Source organism: Myotis myotis, unplaced genomic scaffold (assembly GCF_014108235.1).
Source record: "Myotis myotis isolate mMyoMyo1 unplaced genomic scaffold, mMyoMyo1.p scaffold_m19_p_3, whole genome shotgun sequence".
Lineage (NCBI taxonomy): Eukaryota > Metazoa > Chordata > Mammalia > Chiroptera > Vespertilionidae > Myotis > Myotis myotis.
Window position 1 is genome coordinate 206,193,011 of NW_023416335.1, and position 27,283 is coordinate 206,220,293.

Consider the following 27,283-nt stretch of genomic DNA (forward strand, 5'->3'; position numbering starts at 1 on the left):
TGGGCATGGCTCAGCATGGAGTAACTGCTCAATGAGCATCAGAAGTGGCATTAATGGGACCTCTGACGGAGTGAATGGAAAAGAGAAGCTTGTTGTTGTGTTTTTACTGGTTCTGCTGGAGCTGCTGGGGGATCTTGCCATCACCAGCGAATCCAGCACAGAGGGAAGCCGTGCCCAGAGGTGGGGCAGGAAGGCCTTAATCCTGATGATGTCACGTGAGTGCCTGGATCCAGCTGCTCCTGCAGACCTGCCCCTGGACTATTTAGGCACGTAGCCAATCAAGTCTTTGTGTTTTCTTCCTCTTTTGCTTAAGTCAGTCAGAGTTGGGTTTCTGTCATTTGTAACAAAAAGAGTTTTAATGGGTATCCATCCGTCCATCCATCCATCCATCCGTCCATCCGTCCACAAGTCCTAGCTGTGTGGACTTGGACACATCCCTTCCTCTCTAAGGACCTGTACAATGGGAGTTTCACCACCTCCCTATGGGGTGGTTTCAAGGGTTAATGGGCAACCCGTGTGGAGTGCTGTGCTCGGTAACAAGGGCCGAGGAGGGGCTCAGTAGATTTCTTTCACCCCATCTTTTCTGTCTAAGCCTGCCCGCCCTGCACAGGTGTGCCTGGAAAGCCAAGGAGGACCACGCCCGCCCCACCCCCTGCCCAGGAGCCTTTCAAGCAGCGGAAGCCCATTGGTTCAGCCTTTATTGTTTCTCCAGCATTTTCCAGAAGGATGGTGTCATTTGAGGGCCGAAGGAGGACAGGGGGGAGTAAAAAATAACATAAACAAACTGAGCAGAAACGGAGGAGGCAGCAGGAGGGGCTGAGGCTGGGGGTCGGGGGTGGGGGGGGGCAGCCAGAGCCTCTTAACTTTCAGCCACCAGAGTGGAGAACTCTGCAAAAGAAAACGACAAAGAGTGAGTCAGAGGTGCACAGTGCAGGACGGACCGGCCGCGGCCCGACCGCTGGGCCCGCTGCGCAGGCCTTCCTCGGGTCTCGCATCTGCTGCCGAAGTCCCGGCGGGATGGGGTGATGAGCGCGGGAATGAGGGAAGGAAGGGAGGAAGGCGGGAAGGCGGGAAATGGTGAGCCTACTGTATCTTTTGCTTCACGATGCCATGCAGCCGGCAAATTATTCATAAAGACAATAGTAATAGCAATGGTGATTTTCTGAATGATTATCACATGCCAGCCACTCTTTTGAGCACTTCATACACAATATCTCATTCGACTCCGACACTAGTCCTGTGATGTGCGTTTTATCATTATTCCCATTCAACAGATGAGGAAGCCCAGGCTCTGAGCCCAGCCATTTTTACACGGAGGAAGCAGCCAGGCTTCAGGCCCAGGTCTGTGTGCCCTCGACTCGGCCCTTTCTCGGCCACTCATCTCGTTGGTCCCCACCTGGCCATCAAGGTCACAGACTCCCAGGCCCTGGCCTTGGAATTTCTGACGGAGGAGGCCTGGGGGAAAGGGCGAGTTATTTTACTTGCTCGAAGGTGATTCTGGTGAGCAGCCAGATTCAAGAACCTCTGTGTGCTCTTCGTCCTCAGGAGGGACCCTGAGCACGGGACATGGCGCAGCTCAGAGGAGTGAGCACAGCAGGTGCTCAGAATAAGCAAAGCTCTGTCTCCCACGGCGCCTCACTTAACATCACAAGCCCTCAGGAGACGGGGGGAGGAGCACCCCCATTTTACAGAAGGAAAAACTGAGGCCCAGAGAGGAGAAGTGACTTTGCAGGTGAGGGGAGGCCCAGGGGAGATATGGTCCCTGCCCCACGGGAGCTTCTTGTCTAGTCGGGAGGAAGACAACGTCTGGCAGGAAGTGCTCCAAGCCGCTGGCCTTTCTCTGAGTCTCAAACCCACTGAGGGTGTGGTCACCTCAGGACCTTTGCACCTGCTGCTCACCCACCTGGTGCACTCTCCGGACCTTCTCAGGGCTGGCTCCCTCCCACTCACGTGGTCTCCTCCCACACGTCTCTCCTCAAGGGGCCTTCTCTGGCCACTCCGGTGAAAGCAGCAATGCCCTTAGCTAGCACCACTTTTTATTATATCCACAGCACTTACACTCTCAAAGGACTTCTGAGTATTTCTTGCACAGTCCTTTGTTGCCTGCCTCCCCGACTGGAACATGATGCTTCAGACCCCCCTGGGGTCTTGCTCACTGCTCATCCCACCCCTGGCTCCGTGCCTGACACTGAGGGGCCACGTGTGGTTGTGAAAGGCTGAGAGGCGCGGGGACTTCACCGCCACAGGGGGACGAGGGCCATCTATCTTTGCAGCAGCAAAACCTTCAGAGGGATGGTGGCTTTGATAGAATCCTGTAAGCAGATGCAGGATCCCACGGGGAAAAGCAGGTGGAGGGGATCGTAGGTGGGGCTCAGACGGAGGAAACAATGGGGTGCATTTGGGAACAACCCAGCAGCCGGCCTGGGCTGCAATGTGGCTCTGTCTCTTATGGGCTGTGTGCCCTGGTCTCTAGCCTCGTCGTCATTGTCCCGCTCGGAGGAGTCAGGAGAGACGGGTGGTGCTCAGGGGGTCCTCGCCTCCTCCCTGAGCCCCTCTGCCCCGTGTTCCACGTCCTTGCAGGTGTGGGGGCCTCGCTGTGGTGGTCAGAGGGGGTGCTGAGACCTGTAATTGACACTAGAGGTCCGATGCACAAAATTCGTGCAAGGGGCTCAGCCCTTGCAGCCCCGGCTTCGTCAGGAAGGACGTCCGGAAGGTCGTTCAGCTGTCCACTCTAATTAGCATATTACGCTTTCATTATTATAGATAAGGGGGCCCAGGGAGTCTCTTCTCTGTAGCTTTTCTCTCCAGGAGACAAGAGAACCAGGAGTTTGCCACCCCCGCCCACACATCCATGTGGCTCTGAGATGCCATGTCCCCGGCCGGCAGGAGACTGAGGCCCCAGGTAAGTCCCCGTCGCCTCATGAAAGTGCAGTGTCCTGAGTGGGGACGCATGGGTGGGGTGAAGAGCTAGGGGGGCCTGCGTGCTAGGAAGCGGACCCTCTGGGCGAAGGACCCCCCATTTGTCATTGTCACTGGAGGGAGGGCTAGGGACAATTCCTTGTGAGAGACAAGGGAAAACGGGATGGCAAGTGGCTTCAGAGAGGCAGAACGAAATCTCTGGCGCTCCCTCGAGGTTTGTCCTGCCCTCGGACTCCGGACCAAGCACGTGCGTGACTCCTTCCTTGTCACCCTGATCCATGGTGACGTCAAAGGCTGGCGCAGGGGGCCTGGGTGAGGTGCACGGAACTGTCCTATGTTTGCAGCTCTTCTGTAAGCTGGAGGAATTTCCAGATCAAAAGGGGGAAAACAAAAGCCAACTAGACCAGCACCGGCTGTCGTCATGGAAATGACCTGGCCCTGACCCTGCCAGGAGGAAGGACCTGGGCTCCTCCCCTTTCCGGGGTCTGACCTGGGAAGTGGGCCCGCCTCCTGTCCCAGGCTGTCCCCGAGGACAGGACGGGAAAGGCAGGTGGCCGGAGGGGGCCCTGAGTACCGCCTCAGGTGGGAGAGTGGGAGGGTCCTCCAGCCGGTCCTGAGACCCCCAGGGCCGCGGGCCGGACAGTACAGCGCGTGGCAGAGACAGAACCCAGACACCAAACACTGACAACCCCTCCACGGGCCTGTGACCCTACAGGAGGCTCTTTGGAGGTGTCTTTTATCGCTAGTACTTCGAGTGACATTGTCCATTTGTATAGAATTTTAAAATTCTTATTTACCCAATGCCGACACGGGGAGCGTTTTGCATGTGTTATCTTATGACATTCTCACCACTGCCCCATGGAGAGATGCTTTTGTCCGCATTTTACAAATGGGGAAACTGAGGCCCGGGGGTGAAGTAGCTCGACCGAGGTCACATAGGAACTTGATTCGGGCTGCGCTCTTGGGCTTCCTTCTTTACCCCAGAGGCGCTGACCTGGAGTGACACACGAGCGGCTCAGATGCTCGCCCCCCCCCCCCCCCCCCCCCGTGATTCTGTCCTATCAGCCCTTTTCTATTTACCTCTTGGTACTTAGCACTTTCTGGAATGATCTTATTTATGTACTTACTTATTTTTACTGGTCTCCCCCTACTGGAATGTCAATTCCAGACGCCAGGGAGCCCTTCTTGTTCAGCACCCTCCTAGCAATAGAACAGACATGGCGCACGGCAGGCAGGTGCTGATACACGGATGCCAAATGGATGGGCTGATGGAGGGATGGAGGGATAGAGGGAGGGATGGAGGGATAGAGGGATGGAGGGATGGAGGGAGGGATGGAGGGATAGAGGGATGGAGGGAGGGATGGAGGGATAGAGGGATGGAGGGAGAGAGGAAAGGAAGGATAGAGAGATGGAGGGAGGGATGGAGGGAGAGCTGGAAGGAGGGATGGAGGGAGGGAAGGAGGGAGGGATGGAGGGAGAGATAAAGGGAGGGAGGGATGGAGGGGGAGAAGGATGGAGAGATGGAGGGATAGAGGGATGAAGGGAGGGATAGAGGGAGGGAGGGAAGGAGGGATGGATGGAGGGATGGAGGGAGGGAAGGATGGAGCGATGGCTCCTTAGGGGTCAGCAAGTACTGACTTCATGTAATTCTCACGCCAGCCCCAGGAGGTGAGTGGGATGACCCCATTTTGCAGATGGGCAAGGGAGGTCTGAAGAGGCGAAGTGTCTGGGTCATGAGGGAAGAGGCAGAGGCAGGACTTGGCCTGTGATGTCAGGAACATCCCGACATGAGTATGGGAGGCCGTTCCCAATGGAGCCAGTGTCCCAGATGGGGTGGGAGCATGAACTCTCTCAGGCTCCGACCTGCCACTCAACCTGGAAAACGGGCCCAGCCAGTGTGTCCTGTCCGTGGGCCCTGAGCTGCACTGTCCGCGACACCAGCTCACGGAGAGACGGCCAAGAGGGGGACTTGTCCTGACCGCTTCCGACGGCACTGGCCTCTCTGATCCTCACCTAGAAATGACCGGCTCTCGGCTGCGCATCAGTAAAGGGCCCTCCATGGCCTTCACCCGGCGATACTCGGTGCGGTCCGAGGGGAGGGGGCCCCGGAACCCCGGCCACGGGGCTCTCTGGCGGTGGGAGGTCAGGCGTTTTGGAGTCTGACTATGGGCGCTATTCTGGACCCTTGGGGTGTTTAGGAGCCTCTGAGAACACACCCCTCTGCCCATCTGGGATCCACCCCGAAGCAGCCAGGACATCGCATGGGGACCCCCTGGCTCTCTGTGGAGAGTGCCAGTCTCTCTAACTGTGTCCTCTCCACACCCCCACCCGGAGAAGGCACCTTGCCGGCAAAAGGAGGGCGGGGTCACCTCTTCTGCTCGGTTTGCATCTCCCTCAGGGCAGAGCTCAGGAAGCAGCCAGTTAACGAGCAGCTCCTATCAGAAAAGGTCTCCTCTACGCAGGCACGTCCCTCCTCAGAGCAAAACACATGGCAAGACCCTGAGGGTCTCGGTCAACCGACTTGGCAGTGACCCTGGGATGGGGAACAGCGTCAGAGCACGGGCGTCCGGCCTGGCTCTGCCACCACTCCTGTCCCTGGACAGGCCCCTCCCCTTCCAGGTCCTGGTTCTCTGATCCGAGCACTGCCGGGTCCAGACGACACCTTTCCACCCACCCCCCGCGTTTGGAGGAGGGGAACTAGGAGTCACTCCCAGTCCCCACTTCCTGTTTCCGTGACCTTGGACCAGACACTTCCCGTCACTGTGCCTCTACTTCCCCGCCTGTGGAATGGTGCTCCTGGGGCTGCCAGAGGAACCAGTAGTGAAGCCCTCGCCACAGGCCTGCTCCCCGGCCAGCGCCCAGCACTGGGTTGCAGGTGTTATCAAGGTGCTTCTACAGCCCCAGCCCCCTCAGAACCAAGCCTATGAGTGCCTGGCGGCTGCCTGGCACGGACTCTGCCAATGGCCATCATCTTTGTTTCTTGGGCCTTGTTGCTGTCCCCTCCATTTCTTGTCCCTGCCCGGCACCTGCAGACAACCTTCCAGCAACCCTGGAGGTGGGTCTGAATCCTGTCCTATCACTTCCTGGCTAGGTGGCCTTCGATCACTACTTTCCTCGCCGAGCCTCAGTTTTCTCATCTGTAAAGTGGGTATGACAATGCCTACTCGCGTGGCTATTGGGAAAACCAGCTGAGCAAATCCAGAAGGAGCCTGGCACACAGAACATGCTCTATACGTGTCATCCCACCTCCCTTGGATCTCTCAGCACAAGTGACACAGGTTGGAGCTTTGAAATTGTCACAGCATTAAGCACACGAATCCCGAAACGACGACCAGGAAGATGTAAACTGACAGAGGGCGCGGGAAGCCTGAAGAGCAAGCAGCAGAGAAGTTTCTGACACCATCTATCTCATCAGAGTGAGGATCCCACCTCCAGCGAGCCCATCCTTGGAAACCCAGTCTCTGACCCTCAGTTTCCGCATCTGTAAAATGGGGGTGCTGAGAGGATCTCTTCATAGGGCTATGGTGAGGGCTGCATGAGACAATGGATGAGAAGTGCTGCGGACAGCGATGCCTGGCTCAGACAGAGAGAGCACAGTGACATCACCCTATGGGTCAGGGAGTGTTTCCTCCCATCAGAATGTAAGGGCAGCCCTACCTTTGCATGGAGGCCTCAGCCCAGGCCCCTGGGGCCAGCTCACTGGGTTCTTCATCTTCCAGTCACGAGATGGGTGGGGCTGTGGGGGAGGGGAGCAGCAGACAGGGGCAGAGGATGATAGGACTCAGTTCTTTCCCTTGGGAACCTGAAATTAGCCTAATTAGGTCTGTCGCAGTGCTGGGCACTGTGGGGATTGGACAAATTTAGAAGTCATTGACAGGTGAGCCCAGCACACGCTGATAGCCCACAGCCCGGGTGAAACTGAGATGAACATTGAGTCAGCGTCTGGAAGGCTCCTTCCTCCCCTCTGTTGTGATGACCAGGACGAAGGCACCGACCTCCCGGTTTATCACCTCGCCTCGAAATAGCTCCCGGGCTGGGTTTCTTATGAATCGCTATTGCAAACAGGGATCGCTTTCTGAACCCAGGAGACCGGGAGCAGGGTCACCCGGGGTCACACCTCACGGCCTGCAAGGAGCCTTCGTCCACAGTTCTGGGGGCCCAGTCACCGCCCTGCATGTCAGCTCATGTCGCCCTTGCCTGCTCTCTTATCCCCATTTTACTTACAGGGAAACTGAGGCTGAGAGGCACGTAGCCAGGAAGGTTCTGACTTAGGCTGGCTCAGGCCAGGGTGCATCTCCTCCCAGAGGCTGGAGCCGACCGGCCGGAGGTGGAGAGGGATCACCCGCGAGGGCCGTCTCGCCTCCGCCCTCACTCCTGTTCCTGATGACAGGAGGGCAGTTATGTAAGGAGCGCGGCTTCGCTCCCTCCGCTAAACGATCCGGTGCCGCGTGAGGCCGGCTGAGGGAGGTCCGCGGGAATGAAAGCAGCATCTGGCTAAGCACAGAACCATTTATAACTCCAGTGTCTCAGCTCAGCCCGACGGAGGGGGAGGGAGGGGCAGAGTCAGAACACCCGCGGCCATTCGACCAAGGATTTGCCCTGTGACATGGGCACGTAACGTCCACGGGCCTCAGTTTCCACGTGTCTCAGTATAGATCGCAGCCCTTCCCGGGGGAGGACCCCACAAGATGGGATAAGGCACTGTACACCGTGGGGCTTTGCCATGGGGACTGCGGGCTGGCGCTGAGGCACCATCCTGCTGGCGTGGAAACCCAATCCCAGAGGGGCCGGAGGCTGGAATTACAGGCCGGGGGGGGGGGGGGGCGGGGGGGGCTCCTTCCATCCTTCTCACTTCCCTCCCGTCTTCGACTCGATTTCACCTCTGAGGACTGTATCCCTCTGCTTCCAAAGGGTCCTCAGGTGGCTCACAAGAGCGAGCACTCACGTGAAAGAAGAAACGGGTCATTCCCAGGCCCCTCACTGATTACAGCTACAGCTTTGAGGTGGGCACATTCCTCCCCACGGGGGTTTTAGTTCCTGCCTGACTTTAGGTAGCTCAGCCCCGGCTTCCTCATCACGCCACCTCCCACATTAGAGCGGCTCCTTAAGGATAAAAGAGAACAGATTCTGCCAGAAGGAAGCAGAAAAGACAAATGCCTTGAGGCCCGTGGATGAAGCAGGCTGGGATGGGAAGGCGATAGCAGCAAAAAAACAAACCCACAGACTCTTGGGTGAAAGCTGGCCTGAAGCGTAGGAGACGGGATCGGGTTTCAGGATTGCACACGTGTGTGTGCGTGTGCCGTGTGCATGTGCCGTGTGCATGTGCCGTGTGTGTGTGTATGGGGTGTGCACACCTTGTCTCCAGCATGGAGAGGAAGATCAAGATATTTGGAGTCAGAGTGTCAACGTTTGAATAGCTCCGCCCTGATACTGATACTGATAGTGATCCTGGGCAAGTTGCCCCACTTCCCGGAGCCTCAGTTTCCTTGTCTGGGGCAGCCGGTGTGGGGACTGCCGGAGCCGGAAGAGGGGAGGCCCGTGTGCAGTCCCCAGTGCACAGGAAGTGCCGCGCGGCCATAACCGCTGTCCCTGTCCCATCCATGTGCAGGCACCGGTGTGGAGAGCCCGGGCGGGGGACAGGCCGGGTGACAGGCAGGGTGGCAGCGGGTCCCAGCTGGACCTGTGAGCCCCAATCCTGGCTCCGTGGCTGAGTGGCCCTGGGCACGTTTCTCTCAGTGCCTCAGTTTCCTCGTTTGTAAAATGGGAAGAGTAAGGGCACCTGTTTTCTCGGGCATTGTGAGGCAGCGGTTCTCCAAGTGTGGTCCCAGCTTATCAGCACCACGGGGACTTGGTAGAAATGCAAACTCGTGCCCCCGCGCCCCCCCCCCCCGGCGCCCCCAATCCTAAGGAACCAGACGCTTCTGTGTTGAGAAACACGCTCTGGGCCATTCAGCCTCAGGTTCACCCTGCTCAGGACGAGGGCTGGGGAAGGAAGCTGGCACTCAGTGTCGTCTGCTGTTTGTGCCCAGAATGGGCAGCTGCTGCTGGGTTGGGGGGCAGCGTCCACCTCTGCCTCAAGCCCCCTTCCCAGCGCTGCACTTGGGGGGCCTCCCAGAACCAGTCGGCCACGCCTACTCAAGTCCGAGGTTCCTGGAACGAGTGGACCAGGGACGGGAATGCAAGGATGATGAAGATTAGAACTTGGTCTTCCTGGTCTCTCCCTTCCGCCTGGGACCCTGAAGAACACGGTAAACACCCCTCATCTTCAGAAGCGCCAACGGCGCTGGAGACGGAGGCAGCCCTGCGTCGAGGAGCCCCACACCTGCTGCACGCCAGCCCCGGCCACACGCGTCTCCAGCCCACACGGACCTCGTCCTCACTGCATCCCCGAGCAGGACACAGGTTCACTCACTCACTCAGCTACCTTCCGGCGTGCCCGCCCTTTTCTAGCACACGGAGCAAAACTGAGGCCTGCTCTCATGGGACTGATATGCCAGCGGGGGAGAGAAGCAAGCAATGCGTCAGTGAATGTCACCGTATGGGAGAAGCTCATTCAACTTTGAGTGAATGAATGAAGCAGGCAGCCCGGGCACGGGCTGGGGGTCCAGACAGACCTGAACTCAGATCTTGACCTTGTCATTTCCCAGGCACAGATATTTAGGCAAACTCAGCCTCTGGGAGCCTCTATAGATGGGATAGTAAGAGTGTCCACCTCCAAGACAGCTGGGAAGCTCCAATGAGTAAATGCTCGCACTGTGCCCGGCACACGGTCAGTGCTCCGTGACGGTGAAGGTGATTGTTGTCACTGTTCAAGGTGGCACAGCCGAGCCGAGGGGCCGGGCTGGGCCTCCTGCAGCGGTTTGTTCCCGGGGACACCCGTGGGTCCCCAGAGCTGGAAGGGACCCCAGTGATTGGCTAGTGACTTGACTCCTGAGCTTAGTAAACAGGCACGTGAAGGTCAGAGGGATTCTGCGACGCCCCCAGTCCCGCCAGGAGGTGAAAGCATCCTCCAGGCCACAGGTCCTCAAACTACGGCCCGCGGGCCACATGCAAATACAAATATTGTATTTGTTCCCATTTTGTTTTTTTACTTCAAAATAAGATATGTGCAGTGTGCATAGGAATTTGTTCATAGTTTTTTTTTAAACTATAGTCCGGCCCTCCAACGGTCTGAGGGACAGTGAACTGGCCCCCTGTTTAAAAAGTTTGAGGACCCCTGCTCCAGGCCCTCCAGCCTTTAGAGCAGCGGTTCTCAACCTGTGGGTCAAGACCCCTTTGGGGGTCGAACGACCCTTTCACAGGGGTCGCCTAAGACCATCGGAAAACACATATATAATTACATATTGTTTTTGTGATTCATCACTATGCTTTAATTATGTTCAATTTGTGACAATGAAATTGGGGGTCACCACAACATGAGGAACTGTATTAAAGGGTCGCGGCATTAGGAAGGTTGAGAACCACTGCTTTAGAGCAAGCAGGCAGCCAAGCTGAGAGCCTGGAATAGAACCTCCTGGGGCGGTTGTGGCTCTGCCCCCATCTGGCTGCCTGCTGGGCAACAGCATGCCCACCTCTCAGCACCTCCCGAAGGAGCGCTGTGTTTGGGGGTGGCCGTGGGGTGGTCTGCTCTCACAGCCTATTTCCTCTCTTGCCCCGCCCCCCGCTGTGTTCTGTCCTGACCCGCAGGCCTTCACCAGGTGGCCTGAGCCGGCACTGTGCTGGCAGACAGACCTGGGTTTGAACCCACTGTCACCTTGGGCCCTGGAGGTGGTCTTTCTGTGACTACACGCATGTCCTCTATCATCTCAAGGTCAAATGAGGTGACATTTGCGCAGACCCCAGCACAGGCTGGGCACACATTACACACCCGGGTAACACTTCTCCGGGCACATCCCACGCTGGGCAAATCAATCATATTGCCTCTTTCTAAACATGCCCTAGACTCCCTCCCTTAGTGGCTTTGCCAGGACCAGCGCCTTGCCTGGGCCTCCCTCCCCGCCCTCCCAGCCTGCGGCGTTCCTGCCCACAGCCTCCAGACCTGCCCGTGTCTCTCCCTCTCCACAGAGCCGGTCTGCACCTCCCGGCCTCTGCCTGGCGTCCCCATTCGTTTGTGTGCACATACACAGGGCTGTGAGCACCGTGGGGACAGAATAGAAACAGTAGCTTGGTGGTGTTTGCTGAGCACGTACTATGTGCTGGGCACTGCACTCAGCACTCCACACATCGGGTCATGGACGCCTCACAGAATCCCAGGTGGGTCTGTATTATCGCATCCCGTTTAGAGATGAGGAAACTGGGGCTCAGGGTTGCTGAGCTGCTGCTTAGGGGCACCCAGCCAGGAAATGGTGCCTCTGGGCGTTGGGCCTGATTCAACTGTACCTCCCCCATGTCCGGCACAGGGGTGCCCCTGGTAGCGTTTGTTGGAAGAGTTTAGTAAGCTCTTTAAGATCGGAGGGAGGGGAGGAGGGAGGGAGCCAAGGAAGCAGGCCAGGACCTGGCCTGGTTTCTCTTCTTCATTTAGGTTGCTGGTGAGCAGCCAGCCATGGAGACCCTGCCTAGGGCTCTGAGCCGTGGCACGTTGGCTGCAAATAAAATGGGAGCAGGTCTGGAGGCCTGGGGTGGGTCACGGCGGGAGTCCAGGCTCCGGGGGAGCTATCCGATAAGTGGTTTGGTGAGGATGGGGGTGTGGGGGAGATGGGCCACTTACTGGAGTCACCGATTTCCCTCCAGCACCCTTCACTTGCCTCCTTTAACCGCCCCCCCCCCCTTCCTTCCCAGCCACAAAAAAGGGGCAGCTGTCATCACCAGGCTGGGCAGCCGCTGCGTCTGACCTTCAGAGGTTCTCTATTCTCGTTTCTGACATAAAACTTTCATAAACGATGCCCGCGATCAGCATCCTCATACCTTTCCCAGAGCAATTTCTGTCTACAGCCACTTAATTTCACAACGAGCACAAGCAGGTCTTAGGCTAAAACTGTGCAAGTGGAACCTCAGTGTGGCCAAGGTCACGGCCGCTGCAGGGCAGAGAGGAAGCCGAGCATGGGGTGGGGGCGGCCTTCCCACTCAGGCGGCAGATGTGCAGTGCGTGCCCGCTTTGGCCAGGTGGACACTGAGGCGAAAGGGTGAGCACCGTGAACAAACGCACTGGGCACTCGCTCTGCACCAGGCACCGTTCGAAACGCTTCGCACACTGACATCTAACCCTCGTGACAAACCTCGGGGAGGAGAACGGTCATCAGGCTCAGTTTAGAGAAGGGAAGACTGAGGCCCAGAGTGGTTACTGGAATTGCCCAAAGGCACGCAGCCGGGAGGTGGCGGAGCTGGGATTTGACCCCAGACCGCCTGCGCCTGGAGGCCAAGCTCCTACACACGGTTTTCACCTAGACCGGCAGGAAAGACGGTCATAGGCGCAGGGGCTGCACAGCGAGTCGGAAAGGGTTCTTCGGAGCTGGTTTGATTCCCTGCCCACCCCTCATGTCCTGGCTCCTTGAATAGCCTAAGGCACAGTGTGCCCACCTGCGAAATGAAGACAGCGTCCGAGGATGCTGTGATGCTAAGGAGGAGAGTGATGCGGGATGTGATGCGGGATGTGACGCGGGATGTGCTCCGGGCACGGGGGTTAGGTCTGCGTGGAGAAGGTTGTGAGAGGCTGGACCGCCAGCCCCTCCCCTGCCCTGGAAGCAAAGCGTGAACAGCAAGGTACTCCGTCTCCTCACTCCCAGCCCGTCCTCGGCCGGCCGTTTTTCCTGGCTCGCCTACAATGCGGGAACGGTCTGTTTGGGTGAACGGGCCTGAGACTTGAAGTTACAGGACACCTGACAAGATGTGGAGGAGGATAGGGGAGAAGGAATTTCCATCCCTGGAATCTGAGAACGTGAGAGCCAGCGGGGTCCGTGGGGATTAGCTGGCCTCATCTCCTCGGGTTACAGAGGGAGACGGAGGCCCAGAGAAGAAGAGAGACTCCCAAGGTCACACAGCCAGTGTGGACAGAGCCAGGACCAAAACCCAGGGAAAGATGCAGGCCAAGTTCAGGGACGGTCCCACATGCTCCTGCCTGCCCTTTCCACAAGGTGGGGGGGGGGGGGGGAGAGGGGCGGGGAGAATCTGCTCCCTTAGGATCGTTCAAATCTGGAAGAAATACACCAGTTTTTCTTTGCCTGGTTACATGACAGAGCCTCAGCCCTAACAGACTGCCTTTCTCCTTCTGATCTTGGGAGTTGTGTGACCCCTCCTCTCCTTGCCCGTGACAGACATAGCTCCGAGCTTTTAGCATCCAAACATCCCAAGATCCCCATGTGCCCGGGCCCCAGGCCGTGGCTACTCACCGTCGATGCCGATCTTGCCATCCCCATCCTTGTCGCCCGCAGCCAGCAGCGTCTTGGTTTCGGTAGCAGACAGGTCTCTGGCATCTGCAGCGAAGCCCTTCAGGATGGATCTGGGAGGAAACGCCGGGGAGGGAGTCAGATCAAGGTCACCTTTGCAGGAACCCTCTGTGGACGGTGGGCTGGCATCTGCAGGGGAAGGGGCAGCTGGGACAGGCAGCCAGCAGCGGGCATGCGGGCGGTTGTGCGGGGCCGGCAGCCGGGCTGTGCTGTGCCCTCCTGGGTGGCTGTGTGGGAAGGACAGGCTGTCCTCAGTGACGGGTCCACCTTGCTCCAGGCAGGGCGCCTGCCCTTGGCTATTTGTTCAGCCAATGCAACCAACACAAAGGTATCCTCTCTGTGCCTGTGCCATGCTGGGAATGGGCACAGAGAAACCCTGGGAAACTGCCTGAAAAGATGAGGAGGGGTCAAACGCCCTGAGAGAGACGGCCCGGTGTGATGGGTGTGGGGGCGGGAAGTAGACAGGTGCTCGAAGGAGGCATCTATCACTCCTGGAACTAAGGGAAGAGTCTGGAGAAGGTGATGCCGGGAGGCGGGTGGCAGTGTGTGTGTGTGTGCGTGTGTATGCACAGGTGTGCACACACATCAGACCCGGGGGGATAGAAGAAGGCTCTAGACCAGTGGTTCTCAACCTTCCTAATGCCGCAACCCTTTAATACAGTTCCTCATGTTGTGGTGACCCCCAACCATAAAATTATTTTCGTTGCTACTTCATAACTGTAATTTTGCTACTGTTAGGAATCGTAATGTCAATATCTGATAGGCAGGATGTATTTTCATTGGGACAAATTGAACATAATTAAAGCATAGTGATTCATCACAAAAACAATATGTAATTATATATGTGTTTTCCAATGGTCTTAGGCAACCCCTGTGAAAGGGTCGTTCGACCCCCAAAGGGGTCGCGACCTACAGGTTGAGAACCGCTGCTCTAGACAGAGGGTAGCCTTGTGGATGGTGGGGGGGGGGGCAGGGGGAGGGAGACTGGATGGATGAGGAAGTCCTCACTCAAAAGGCTCCTCTCCCCCCTCCCCGCTTCTCTTTCTGACAAAATCCAAGGCAGCCTATGCCAGAGAGTGACATGGGGCGCAGCGGGGTCGTGGACCTGGGCCAGGGGGCCAGGGGGGCTGTGGTGGGAGGTTCCTGTGCTGGTGCCTTTGTGCACTTTCCTCATCATGACCTCCTCCTCCTTTGCTTTGCTCCCTGGTCTCCTGAACCCCAATGCTGGTTCCGCCTCCCGGATTCACCCAGGCACTGCCCTGGCCGCCCTGGGCCAGGAGGCTGGGCTCTGTGGGTGGTGGAGGTGCCTTTTAGACAAATGAAAATCGATGGAACACTCGGGCTGGCGCTCTCTGTCTTGCCTATAGTGTTAGGCGGAGAAAAACGGCCTCTGAATTGTGTTAAATTATTAAGTAGCATCAGCCCATTAGCAGGATTAAGCAGCTATCATTTAGGCTAGTTAGTCGCACTTTTTGCTGAGGAGGTGGTTCTCCCGGAAGCAACAGTGGTCGGACGAGGTTATTTCTGTGAAGGTGCAGACAGGAGGGCAAGAGTCCCAGCCCCCACTCCCTCTCCCCAGCCCCCGCTGCGCAGCCCCGCAGGCCTCAGTTTACCCCAGCTCGTCCTCCTCGATGAAGCCACTCTTGTCTTTGTCCAGGATCTGGAACACCTTCTTCACTTCGTCCGCGCTCTTCTTCTTCAGCCCCACCATCTGGAAGAACTTTCTGTGGTCGAAGGAGTCGGCAGCTGCGGGGGTGGAGAGAGGGGTTAGAATGCCTACGGGCAAGGGCAGTAGGGAAGGGGGGTGGGGGGGTGTCCCAGAATTTGTCACTGACTCCCTGTGCCCCTCCTGGGGAAGAAAGGGGATCCACCTCCATGGGAGGGGGGGCAGGCCAGGATGGAGAGGGCGCTTTGCCCAAGGTCACAGAGGCAGAGGTGGGAGAGGGGAGCCTACACCCAGACGCCCTGGCTCCCAGGCCTCCCCCACCCACCACTGGACCCTCCCTCCGCTGATGGTGGGGCCCCCTCCCTCCGAAGGCAGAGGGTGTCCAGGCGCCTTGCTGTGGTGGCTGAGAGGCGGAACTGCAGGATGGGAACCTGGTGTGTGTATTTTGGGGCGGGGGAGCCGGCCGGTGGGGGAAGAGGCAAGCTTTTTCTTGGCCACAGATTGTGTTACCAGAAAACCCACACAGAGAGGAGAAATGTCTCTCAAGGTCACACCCTGGGCGGAGGAAGGGGAGGACCCAGAAATTCTGGTTTTGCTGCAGAAATCCGTTCTGGTGGGAGTTGGGGGGATGTTGGAAGGCTCCCCAGGAATTCCCAGTTAAGTTTCTATTTGGAGGGAGCAAGGCAGCTCCCAGAGAAGTGGGGGGTTGTCTCCGCGCCCTGGAGGGTGGCTTCCCCAGCTTCTTCCTGCCCAGGGGAGGGGGGACCAAGCGGAAAGGAAATGGGGTCCCCCTCCCCAGTGTTCTATGTCCAGAGCTCCTTTTGAAGAACCCCTGGGAAGGGGTACCATGTGAAGGGGGGTAACATGTGTGTGTGTGGGGGTGGGGTGCTGTTAGGAGTCCTGTTCTCCCTTCACCGAGGGCTGACACTAGGGTGGGGGATCAAGACCCAGTCCTAACCCCACTGGTGCCTGCTGGGTGACCTTGGGGTTAGAACTGGGTCTTGGTTTCTGACCCTCTCCCAGCCTCAGTTTCCCCATCCGGGTGATGGGAGGGAGGCGGCCAGCCTGGAGTCCTGGGCTGCTCAGAAGCTTCCCTCTCTCCCTGGGCCGCCCAGGGAGCTGAAGTTGCAGTGCTAAGGATGCTCAGCCTGGCTGGGCAGGGCAGAGCAGGGCGCCAGCCCTAGGAAGGTCACCTCACTCTGGGCCCCCTGGAAAGGGCTCTGAGCCCTGGGGGCGGGGGGTTTGGACAGCAGTGGGGCCAGCCCTTCCCCACTGCCCCGCGGGAAGAGCCCTGTCCACAATGGGGGGCGAGGTAAGGGGTGGGCGAGAAGGCATGCCCGCTGCCTGCAGCCCCTCCTGCGCGCCTAAAGGGGAAGTCCCGGGCCAAGGACCCGGGTCTTCGACCTTGGTGGGGACTCCAGCCCTCCCAGCAGGGCCACCCAGCCTTTGGTGGCCCCAAGTTTCCAGTGGCTGGGGCAGGTCGCACGGCTTCCCCACCGACCCAAGTCCCGCCCGGACGAGTTTGGGACATGCTGAGGACTCCCACTCTCCGCCCGCTCCCCCACCCCCCGCCCCCGGCGCCCCCGACGGGATGCACAGACGGAGAGGGCCAGGGGCCAGGGGCCAGGGTGGTGGGCGAGGGTAGAGGACTGGGTTGGGGGGGGGGCGCTGCTCACCGGCAAAGGCCCCCAGGGCCTTCTTGATGTCCTCAACGCTGAGCAAGTCTGTCATCGACATCCTGCAACTGTTTGAGCGGGCAGAGCAAGTGCGAAAAGATTAAAAAGTGCTTTTCTCATCATTTCTGCTCATATGACCGGCGCTGCAGTGCTGCGCGCCGGGCGCACGCGGGCCGGCTTGGCGCGGAGCCAGGGGGCGCGGGGCCGGGCGCGCAGCCAGAGCCGCTCGGTTCCGCCGGTTCCGCCGGTTCCGCCGCCCCGCGCGAGTCCCGCAGCCGCCGCCGCCGCCGCTGTCCCGCCCCGCCAGGGGTCCTCGCCGCCCCGGGGCTGCGGCCAGGGCACCGGGGGAAGGGGGACCTCTGGACTTTAGGGGTGGCCCGTGTCACCAGCCGGGGTGGAGGGTTCGCCTGCCATCAAGGGCACGCGGGGTGCACCTCGGAGGATGCCCCGCGGCTTCGGGGAGAACGCGGACAGGCAGGGGCCAGACCTACACCCTCCAGGGGCCCGAGCCCGGCCGCCACTCTCTCTCGGCTCCTACCTCACGCAGCCTCCGCTCTGGTCTGTCCTGGATGCAAATTTTATGCTGCAAAATCTGAGCGCTCAGGTCTGGAAACCCGACCCACAGGACTGGGAGGGGGGGCTCAGGTAGGCGGGCACTGCCGGGCTCTCTGCGGGTGCCCCGGCCCACATCTGGTCAGGGATGCGCATCCTGAAACCTCATTTTCTCCCTCTAGTCTCACTTTTCAAAGAACCCTGCTTAGATCTCCATAGCTACTTGCTTCTCGGTCTCCTGAGCCCCGGAATAGCGGGGTGGGACTCCTCCTGCCCCCACAAAACTTTTGGAGGAGGTAGGGCAGGAGAGGCTACTCCGAATCTCTATGTACTGCCCCCCCCCCCCAACTCCCCTCCGTCTTGGAGACCAAAAGGCCCAGGTTTGGGGAGAGGGTGGCACCTTCAGACCACACTTTCCGGACAGCGAAGCGCAGCAGGTAGATGGCCTGAACTCCATCTGGGGAAATGTGACACCTCCTATCTCCACGCAGCAGAAACCAGTTGCATTCTTTCCCACGGCCACGGCCATGGCCACGGCCTCCATCCGAGGAGTCAGGCTGCACGGCCGCCTGTGGAGTGTGTGGAGCACTAAACAGGGAGCCAGGAGGCCTGGGTTCTAGATCTGGGGCTGCGCTAAGTCCCGGTGTGACCTTGGGCTGTGACCGTCCCGTCTCTGGCCTTCTGTCTCCCTTGGTGGATGGGGTTGGTGGTCCCTTGGGGAGGGACCTTGAAACTCCCCCTTCAGGTGTGTGGGCAGGTGGGCAGGGACTAAGATGGTGGCCCTTGGTGGTGGGGGGCAGGGGGAGCAGGGAAAATAGCCAGCTGCCCAGAGCTCAGGTTCCATGGCGCTCACTGTCAACACGGTCTCCCTCCGCTTGGCCCTGGACGGCTGCCCTCCTTGGAAACCTTAGGATGCTGCTGGCGCTGACTGCCCCCCTCCTGTGAGTCAGCTCCTTCAGGAACAGCCTGCCGTCTGGCCTCCCGGCACCCAGGCTGCAGCTCCCGGCCTGGTCCCTCCCGTGGGAGGCCTTCTCCGGACCCTCAGCTGCCCCTGCGGCCCCAGGCAGCTGTCAGCCTGGCCATGCCGGGCCCCCGTGCGCTCATGTCAACCCCCAGAAGCACTCGCTGGAGAATTGGTTTCCCCAGCTGAAGGGTCCTTATGCTGTCCTGGTAGGGAAACTGAGGCCACAGAGCCAGCAAATGGCCCGTGCATGTGCGGAGAGGCAGCGGCAGAGAGCGGCCCACTCCCAGGGCTGCTGACGCGGCGTTGGTGACGCCACCCTGGGGCTCCCCCCAGAGCTCAGGACCCAGCGCTATGAGGTCCCACATGGCTGAGTGTCCGGATGCTGACCCCTGGGGCAAAGGCTCCACAGGGGCCCGGCCTTCGCCTCCTTCCTCCGTCTCTCCCGCTGCAGAGCCTCCATCAACGTGACACCCTCCCCGGGCTGCAGTCCACCCACCAGCATCAGATGCTATCGCCTCAGCCCGGCTCCCGCCCGCCCGTGCCCCTTCCCCCTGCCTCTCTGCCCACTGACGGCAGCACTGGAGCCCACGGATGTCTGGCTCCACCCCTCTCATTTTACAAGTGGAAAACCTGAGGCCCAGCCAGGCAGTCTGCCCCAGGCCGCCCCGGGAGTTAGTCTGGAGCTCCCAGGAATTCTTGTTCTCAGGCCTGGGCTCCGCCACGGCCTACCAGTGCCGCACCCCTCAGCCCAGCCCTGTGCCGCTGGGGGAAGGGGAGGAATGGCTGTCCCTTCCAGCTGGCCTCCTCCCCACTGCATCCCTCCATCCTCCTCCGATCTCAGGAGCTGCCACTCACCTTGGTTGGGGGTGGAGGGCTGAGCCTGGGCTGAGAGGCTGGGCTGGTGGGAGGTCCTGTGGGGAAGTGAGCCTGGTGGTGGGATAGCCGCCTATATAGGCTTCTGCTCTGGCTATTTTGGGAGGTGCTGCTCCCCCCGGCCCACGGCCCCCTCCCCTTCTGGTGTCAGATACTTCTCAACTGCGGTGCTGGGTGTCTGTATCACATTCAGCCTCCCTGGGCCCATCAAGCTGGGCCTATTAATAACCTTGGCCCCTGCCTCCCTTCAGCACCCAAGCTGAGGCTCAGGCCAGGCTCTCCTCTTCCGTGAAGCCTTCCATGACCACTTTCGACGGCAGCAATGTTTCTGTTCTCCAAAAGCCTGCAAGGGAAGGAAGAGGGAGGCGAGCGAAGGGATGGAACTGGGATTGTCTCCCACGCACGGGCTGGGCTCCTGTACACATGTCACCTCACCGCGGCCTCGCTGTTCAGGCCTGGTCCCTCTTGCATGGATGAGGAAACAGTGCAAAGATGTCAGGAGTTACAGGGTTTACACACAAAGCCGTGGGCCTGGAGCAGGAGTGGACTGGCACTTCCATGAGGTGGGCTAGTGCCTGGCAGGAAGCCCTGCTCTCCCTGTTCTCTGGCAGGTCCCTTCCTCTGCATCTCAGCCTCCCGTCTGTGAAATGAGCTCAACCAGGGGCGGACTCTGCTCTATCGATGGGCTTTGGGGGCCATGAACCCCCTGAAATGCCCCAAAAAGTCATGTGCAAGTGCAGCTTTGTGAAGCAAAGGCCCCTGGCGTTCATGAGATTCACACGGGGCAGGTCTCTGGGGTGGTCCGCCTTCAGGGGAGATGAACATCCAAGGGCTGTGTTTTGAAAAGAATGAATGAATGAATGAATGAATGAGACAAAAATTTATTATCTAATGGGAACAGCACGAAAAGCTCCTCTCCTCATGCCCAGCCTTAAAAAGACTCTCCGGGCACCAACACTGTCAACAGTGAAGGCCAATCCTTAATGGCGACATGAGGAGGCCCAGCCTTTATGCAAAGGCTGTTGAGGAGGGAAGCTCCACCATCCTTCACTGGCATCGGCTCCCCGGAGGGGCGGGGGGAGGCGTGGAGGGGGGGCTCCATGGGGAGGCCCGTGCTGGAGCCTGGATGTCCTGGGGGTGTGGCCGAGGATGACGGCCACAGGGGGAGTAGGGGGAGAGGGTTGCATTTCTGAGAAGATGCTCCGGACTTGGGGCTGTCATGAACGAGATGGACAAATCCATGTTAACTCTGAGTGTGTGAGCGGGGTCCATTGGACAACGGAGGGACTGCTTTTGAAGGCGGTAAGTCTGGGCAGGAGGCGGGGCCGGGTTCGGATGATGACATGTTGGCGTTGAGAATCCTGCGATGTTAGGGCCGGGAGAGCCTCTACAGTGATCAGCTATGACCTACTCATGAGATGGGGCAAAAACCAAGACCAAGGTCATGCGCCCAAATCATCCCTGGAGGGGTAGACAAGCCAGGCTGCTGTGCTGGGTGTGGGGAGCCTGGAAGACATTCTGGTGGAGACGCCCGGGGGTCTGAACGCTGGCGAGCAGTTGGGCCTGGACACAGAGCTTTGGTGTTCATCAGGGAGGTCAAGCAATTGAAGCCAAAGGCATGGCGGGGTTCAGAGAAGAGGGAACAAGGCTCAGAGAGGTTAGGCAACTTGCCTCAGGTCACAGAGCATAGGTAGGACTTACACCCAGGTCTCTCTGACCCCAAAGCTCTGGCCTTTTTCTACTCTCCAGTCTTGCTTCTTGATAAGACCAAGAGAAGAAACACGCTGGGCAGTGCCCACCATGAGTGGATTCTCTGGGGCCAGGATGCCTGCCTCTCTGTCCCCATGCGTCTCCTGGAGCAGATCTAAATGGGATGATCCATATTGTAGGGGGTGCATTTATTGACCTACTGTGCACTTGGTGCTATATTGAATTATTTCATTTTACCCTCATTACAGCCCTCAGAGGCTTGAGGAAATGGGGTCTCAGAGAGGATTAGTGACTTGTCCAAGGTCACACAGCTAGTAAGAGAGAGCTGAGATTTAAACTCAAGGCTTCCAGTTCAGAAGCATGTTCCCCCTTCTCCCCCTCCAATGACACTGGAAGAGGGTAGGACATCCTAAAGCCTGAGTTGAAATCTTGAAGAATTATTCAGTTCCTTCTCCCTGAATCTCTGCCAATTCGAGCATCCATCACTTTATTAACATGGTTTTACAAGAGACCTTTATGCCAGAGAATAGATTTATCAGGCAGGACCTTTTAGACTGCAAGCGACAGAAAGCCTGACTTAGGCTGGTTGAATTCTGTGCCTGTGTGTGGTGACAGATGTTAAATAGACTTATTGTGGTAGTCATTTCACAATACATACAAATATAGAATCATCATGCCGTAGGCCTGAAACGAATATAATGCTGGATGACAATTATACCTCAGTAAAAGAAGAAGCATTCCATGCTGCCCCCTCCACCCCCCAAACAAGGACGAAAGGGGCATTTGTTGCCTCGCGTAACTGAGAAGTCCATGAGGTTTAGGTATGGCTCCATCCAGAACTCAAATGCCGCCATGAGAATGAGAATGCTGGCTCTATCTCTCAGCAATTCCTTGTGCTGCAGTGGCCCCCTTCTCAGACTGGCTGTCCCCTGAGGGAAACAGGGCCTCCCTCCTGCAGGGCTGTAAGTCCTGTGGGGAGAAGGGAGCCCACTGCCCTCGTTTTGGTCGAAAGTCCCAGAACTGAGTTTCATTGGCTGTGATCGGCTCGGTTTGGACGTACACGGTCACTAGCAATTGCAAGGGTGGAGGCTGGGCCACAAGGCCACCTTCACGCTTGGGTGGGGCTGAATGTCAAGTCATTGGAGCTGCTTGGGGTGAGGACCCGCCTTGGACCCTCTCCAGAGGTGAAGGCGTCTAGGTGGTCAGGGCCCGGAACTGCTCGTCGAGCGAGTCTCTGGGGCGCCCACGCGTGCCGGGCACCCGGGAGGGTCAGGCCCTGGTGAGTGCAATGGCAGCTCACATTGACCTCAGGAAGGATTCACTCTGGGGCAAAGTGCCTTTCTGGACCTGAGATCCCCACCCCCAACCTGTCCCTTGTGAGGCCTAATGAGCAGCTACCCCAGCCCCTGAGCCGCTGCTTAAAAAGGCAGCCGAAGGGCCAGTGGGATTTCCCCCTGGTTCAGGGTTTCTCACTCTGGACATCAACAAGGCTGCTGGGTAGGCAGACGGATGGCACAGTGTGGGGACATTGACCTTTCTATCCCCTCAGCCCAAAAACTGTGCCTGGCCTGGAGCTGGACACTTGCTTATCCATGTTGCGGGAGTGATTCCATTATCGTCTTTTTACAGATATAAAGACCAAGGTTCAGAGAAGTCCAGCCACTTACCCCAGGTCACACAGCACGCAGAGACCAGAGCCTGGGCTGTCTGCCTCCACCGCGCTCAGCGCCCTCCCCACAGGGGCCTCCCAGCTGGTGCGTGGGTCAGCAGTCTCTGAGCTGCCAGGAGACGGCACTCAGCTGTTAGCGGTGCTGGTGGTATTTCCTTAGTTCACACTATTTCCACCTGCTGTGGCCGGAAAAAGATAGACTTCCTGCTGGGGGCCTAGTGGGCTGGGTGGATGCTGCAGGACCTAATGATACTCATGAGCTCAGCCCGGTGCGATGGTGAGCATTCACTCCAAGGGCTCTCGGCCCCATTCCTGAGTCAGATCTCCAGACTGAGGTCTTGTTTCCCTGCCCACCCCTCACCACCAAGAGAGAGCCCTATGGGTGGTCAGGCACATAAGTAGACAGCCCTGGGTCCCTACCCTGGCTCTGCCTCTTACCTGCTGTGTGACCTTGAGCAGTTGCTTTACCTCTCTGAGCCTCAGTTTCCCCATCTGTAAAATGGAGCTGAAGAGAAAGCTGTGGTGAGTACTCAATGACATCATGTCTGAGTAAGGGGTTTGGAGGACACAACGTCCTACACACATGATAATCAGGGTGGTCGTTCATCATTGTGTGGCATTTACCCTTGACCCTGTGCTGCCACTGAAAGAGAGGGCCACCAAGTTTCTTTATGGATAGAAACCTGTATTGACCTTGATCATGAACTCAATAATGGCCCCATTATTCCCCTATTCTCCAGCCATCTTTCCAGCTGGGAGTTGGAGGCACCAACACGGGTGTCCAGCTTCTCTCCACGAGGGCCTCTAAGGAGAATACATTAAACTGATGCTTTTATTTAAGAATATTTTTATTGATTTCAGAGAGGAATGGAGGGGGAGGGAGAGATGGAAACATCAATGATGAGAGAATCATTGACTGGCTGCCTCCTGCACACCCGCTACTGAGGATTGAGTCTACAACCCGGGCATGTGCCCTTGACTGGAACCGAACCCAGGACCCTTCAGTTCGCAGGCCGACGCTTTATCCACTGAGCCAAACCAGCGAGGGCCAGACTGCTGTTTTTATTTTTGGTTGTGTGTGGACAGTGGTGTTGTTCTCGAAAACATTGCAGGAACGCTACTTACAATGCTGCTGAAACCCATTTCTTCATGGCACTTCAGGGGCAGCTGCTGGTGTAGAATTAGTTTTTCAGGAACTGGAGCCTTCCCTTGGGGTTCAAGCCTCATATCTACTGGGCTCTCTCCTCCTGACCCAAAATCGCGGCTTATATTCTGATAAGAGAGGACACTTTGGGGAACAGGAAACTGGATATTGAAACCAGGCTGAGCCAATCTGGGACGTGTCTTGGTGGCCCTTCAGCCCGGGGGGCGGGGAGGCCTGCTGTTGGCGCCGAGTGTGAGAGCCCTAGGGATGCGACCAACAAGTGCCCAGGGCATGACCGAGTCATGGTTTTTTCTTATCAAATGCGTATTGCTTTCGTCCTGATTCTGGGTCAAATTCTACTGAAAAAAATCTTAAACCACAGCAGCTGAATCCGATTGAAAACCCCATGGTTCCCATCTCGCTCCGGTACTGTATGCAGATTAGGGCTGAGGTGTGACGGATGGCAACCACTGAGAATGGGGAGTAAACACCCTCCTCTCGATCATGAGTCCTTGGTCGCACAGAACTGGGGGGCCCTTAGCAATCCACTAAGCAATTCAGCCATCTTAAGGTTTTTCTTTGTGCTGCATTTTTTTTTATTGTGATAAAAAATGAATAACAAAATCTAACTGCAGGTACACAGGGCGGCCACCACAGGCCCCAGTGGCTGCCCAGCTTGTGAAATATACATGCTGTGTTGCAGGATCATGGCATGCAGCAGAGATAGAGACATACTCCGCTCTCCTGGGTTCTGAACAGATTCTCTTACACGTGAGCTTTTAAGGACTCCCAGGGCCCACCCAGACTCTTAGAGTGATCTGCAGACGAGCAAGAAAGGAGAGCTTCATTCCTGTAGGTGTGGTTCATGCCGGGTCAAGTTTATGTCACTTGCAACAGAAAGAGTCCTGACTATGATAATCTATCATATTGGTGAGTCCTACTTTTATTTTACTTATTATTATTTATTTTTTTTGTTAATCCACACCTGAGGATGTCTCTCCATTGATTTTTAGAGAGTGGAAGGGAGAGAGAAAAACATTGATGTGAGAGAGACACATCAGTTGGTTGCCTTCACATATGCCCCGACCAGGGCCAGGGATCTAGCCTGCAACAGAGGTACGTGCCCTTGACTGGAATCAAACCCAGGACCCTTTAATCCCCAGGCCGACACTCTTCAGCTAAGGCCTGATGAGCCATGTCTTTAGTATTTGTGCTCAATGCTGTCACTTCCCCTTGACTGTGGGTGGGGTTCAGTATGGGATGGAAGTGATGCTGTGCCCTGCTGGAGGGAACATGAAAAGATGCCACATGAAGAAGGAGAGGTCCAGACACCACACAGAGAGATCGAAGTCCAGCCTCCTCGATGAGCCCAGCCCTCTGGGCAACCTGCCAGTGATCACCGGCAAGAGCAGAAGAACCACCCAGCGGAGCCCCGTTCATTCACAGAATTTGGAAAATACTGAAATGATTGTTGTTTTAAGCCCTGCGCTTTGGTGTAGCTTGTTGCACAGCAATAGGTAACTGAAGCACTGACTAAGTCACTATTTCATAGGGTTGTCAGGCCCAAATAAGACAGTGCATGCCAATTGCTTAGCACAGTGCCTGCCTCATGGAAAATGCTCTTTAATTGTCAACTATTTTTTTCCTATTGTTGTCATTATTACATGTTTGTTGCCCAAAATTAGATCATGAGCTCGTCAAGGGCAACAAGTATGTCATACGTATGCTTTGCTGCATCCCTGGACCCAGCCCAGGACCTGGCATAGAGTAGACGTTCTGTCAATGTTGCTTTCAATGAATGAATGAATGAATGAATGAACAGCTAAGAGTGCAAAACCCAGACACTTATGCATAGCTTATCCGTAGCATGCTTTTTTAAAAATCTGAACATACTTCAGATGGAACTCACTCCATAGGACATCTGGGCCCCTGAGCACCCACTTCCTCAGGCAACTGATCTCCCGGTAGCAACTCAGTGACCCATACTCTGCACACCTGGCTCCAGGCTCTCAGGGGTCGGTGCACAGGGGATACAGAGGGCGTGGAGAATACCACATTGGCTCTTAAATTCTGTCCCATCGAAGGGACACACCTTATTCTGGTTCTGTTTCATTGGCCAAAGCCAGTCCCACAGCCCCACCTAACTTCCAGAGGCAGGAAGTGCAGTCCTCGGGGCGGCCTGGGGAGAGGAGGATCAGAAATCCCAGCAAGCAGCGAGGGTATTCACTCTCCATCCCTGGGCCTTCGTCCCAGGGCAAGGCCATGTGGCACCCCTGGGGCTCACTCACCGTGGCAGGGCTGTTCCCAAGGACAGGGAACTGTTTTAAACCGGGAAACCACCCGAAGACCTTTGGGCAAGGCAGCCAACAGCTGTACCACCCAGATAAGCTCTGGGTGCAGGGAGTTGCTGTAATAGCCCCGGCTTCTCATTTCTCAGAGAGAAAAAATCAAGACTCTAATAAGTAAAGTGACTCGCTGAGTCCTTGGGGATCAACTCATTTTTATTAAAAATGTAATATACGTGAGATAAAGCTAATAGAGCAAGACGGGCATTCTCGGCAGCGGGTACATGGTGTTCGGTGAAATCCAACTTTTTTGTACTATTAAAAATTTTCATAATAAAATGTTGAAAAACGAATAACCTTTGACATAGGTATTACATTTACGTGCTTCAAAATTCAGGAAGTACAAAAAGTTAAACAGTATAAAGTCTCTGTTCTTTTTTTTAATCCTCATCCTAGGATGTGTTTTACTGATTTGGGAAGAGAGAGAGAGAGAGAGAGAGAGAGAGAGAGAGAGAGAGAAAGGGACATTGATGTATGAGAGAAACATCAATCAGTTGTGTTCCGTGCTCGCCCCCGCTGCCCCCCATCAGGGATCAAGCGTGAAACCTAGGTATATGCCCTGACGGGAATCGAACCGGCAACCTTTCAGTGCACGGACGACACTCCAACCAACTGAGCCACACTGCCTGGGGCTGGGTCTCTGTTCTTCCCTGTCCCAGGCACCCGGTTCCCTCCTCAAAGGCAGCCGATGTTACCAGCTTCTCTGTTTCCTCTGGGAGATCTTCTGTATCTATTTGCCAACAGCTCCGGACAGATTCGGCCTTCCCCTTCTTTCATAACTGAGGGGTCGCCCGCTGCTCACATGCACACGCATCGAGAACTTCCTCTGCGCCAGCTCCATGCTGAGCCGTGACCTCTTTAATCCTCAGACCCGCCCTGGGAGGGAGGCACAAGAAGATCCCCATTCCAAGGGTGAGAAAACCAAAACACAGAGAACGTAAGTGGACTCTTCTAGCGCCCATGACTCAGACGTGGCAGCACTGGGATTTGAACCTGGGTTTCTCTGACCCAGCATTCCATGCTCTGAGCTACCCCCCTGCAGTGCGGGCGTGTGGGGTTGCTGAGCTGCTCCGGCCTCTGGTCCACGGGGATGAAGGGGGAGGGAAGCATCTAAATCAGTGGTTCTCAACCTTCTGGCCCTTTAAGTACAGTTCCTCATGTGGTGACCCAACCATAACATTATTTTCGTTGCTACTTCATAACTGTCATGTGGCTACTGTTATGAATCGTAATGTAAATATCTGATATGCAGGATGGTCTTAGGCGACCCCTGGGAAAGGGTCGTTCGGCCGCCAAAGGGGTTGCGTGCGACCCATAGGTTGAGAACCGCTGCCCTAAATGAAGCCGGAGAGGAGGGCATGCACCCCGTGGGAACCGGGCCCC

The 27,283-nt window shown here is 57.1% G+C and overlaps 1 protein-coding gene across 3 annotated transcripts; it reads right to left on the reverse strand.

Moving 5' to 3' along the window:
• Nucleotides 1-78: 78 nt before the first annotated feature.
• Nucleotides 79-19,114, reverse strand: PVALB (parvalbumin). Of its 3 annotated transcripts, none has more exons than XM_036299847.1 (5): nucleotides 19,015-19,114; nucleotides 16,644-16,711; nucleotides 14,915-15,047; nucleotides 13,245-13,354; nucleotides 79-331 (listed from the first exon to the last, which is right to left on the reverse strand). In XM_036299847.1, the coding sequence occupies exons 2-5, from the start codon at nucleotides 16,702-16,704 to the stop codon at nucleotides 318-320; spliced, it is 318 nt and encodes a 105-aa protein (XP_036155740.1). In that variant the 5' UTR covers nucleotides 16,705-16,711; nucleotides 19,015-19,114; the 3' UTR covers nucleotides 79-317. The 3 variants fall into 3 exon arrangements, with proteins under 3 accessions (XP_036155740.1, XP_036155738.1, XP_036155739.1); XM_036299845.1 differs by lacking the exon at nucleotides 79-331 and adding an exon at nucleotides 682-888; XM_036299846.1 differs by lacking the exons at nucleotides 79-331; nucleotides 19,015-19,114 and adding exons at nucleotides 682-888; nucleotides 17,182-17,218.
• Between the last annotated feature and the right edge of the window lie 8,169 nt (nucleotides 19,115-27,283).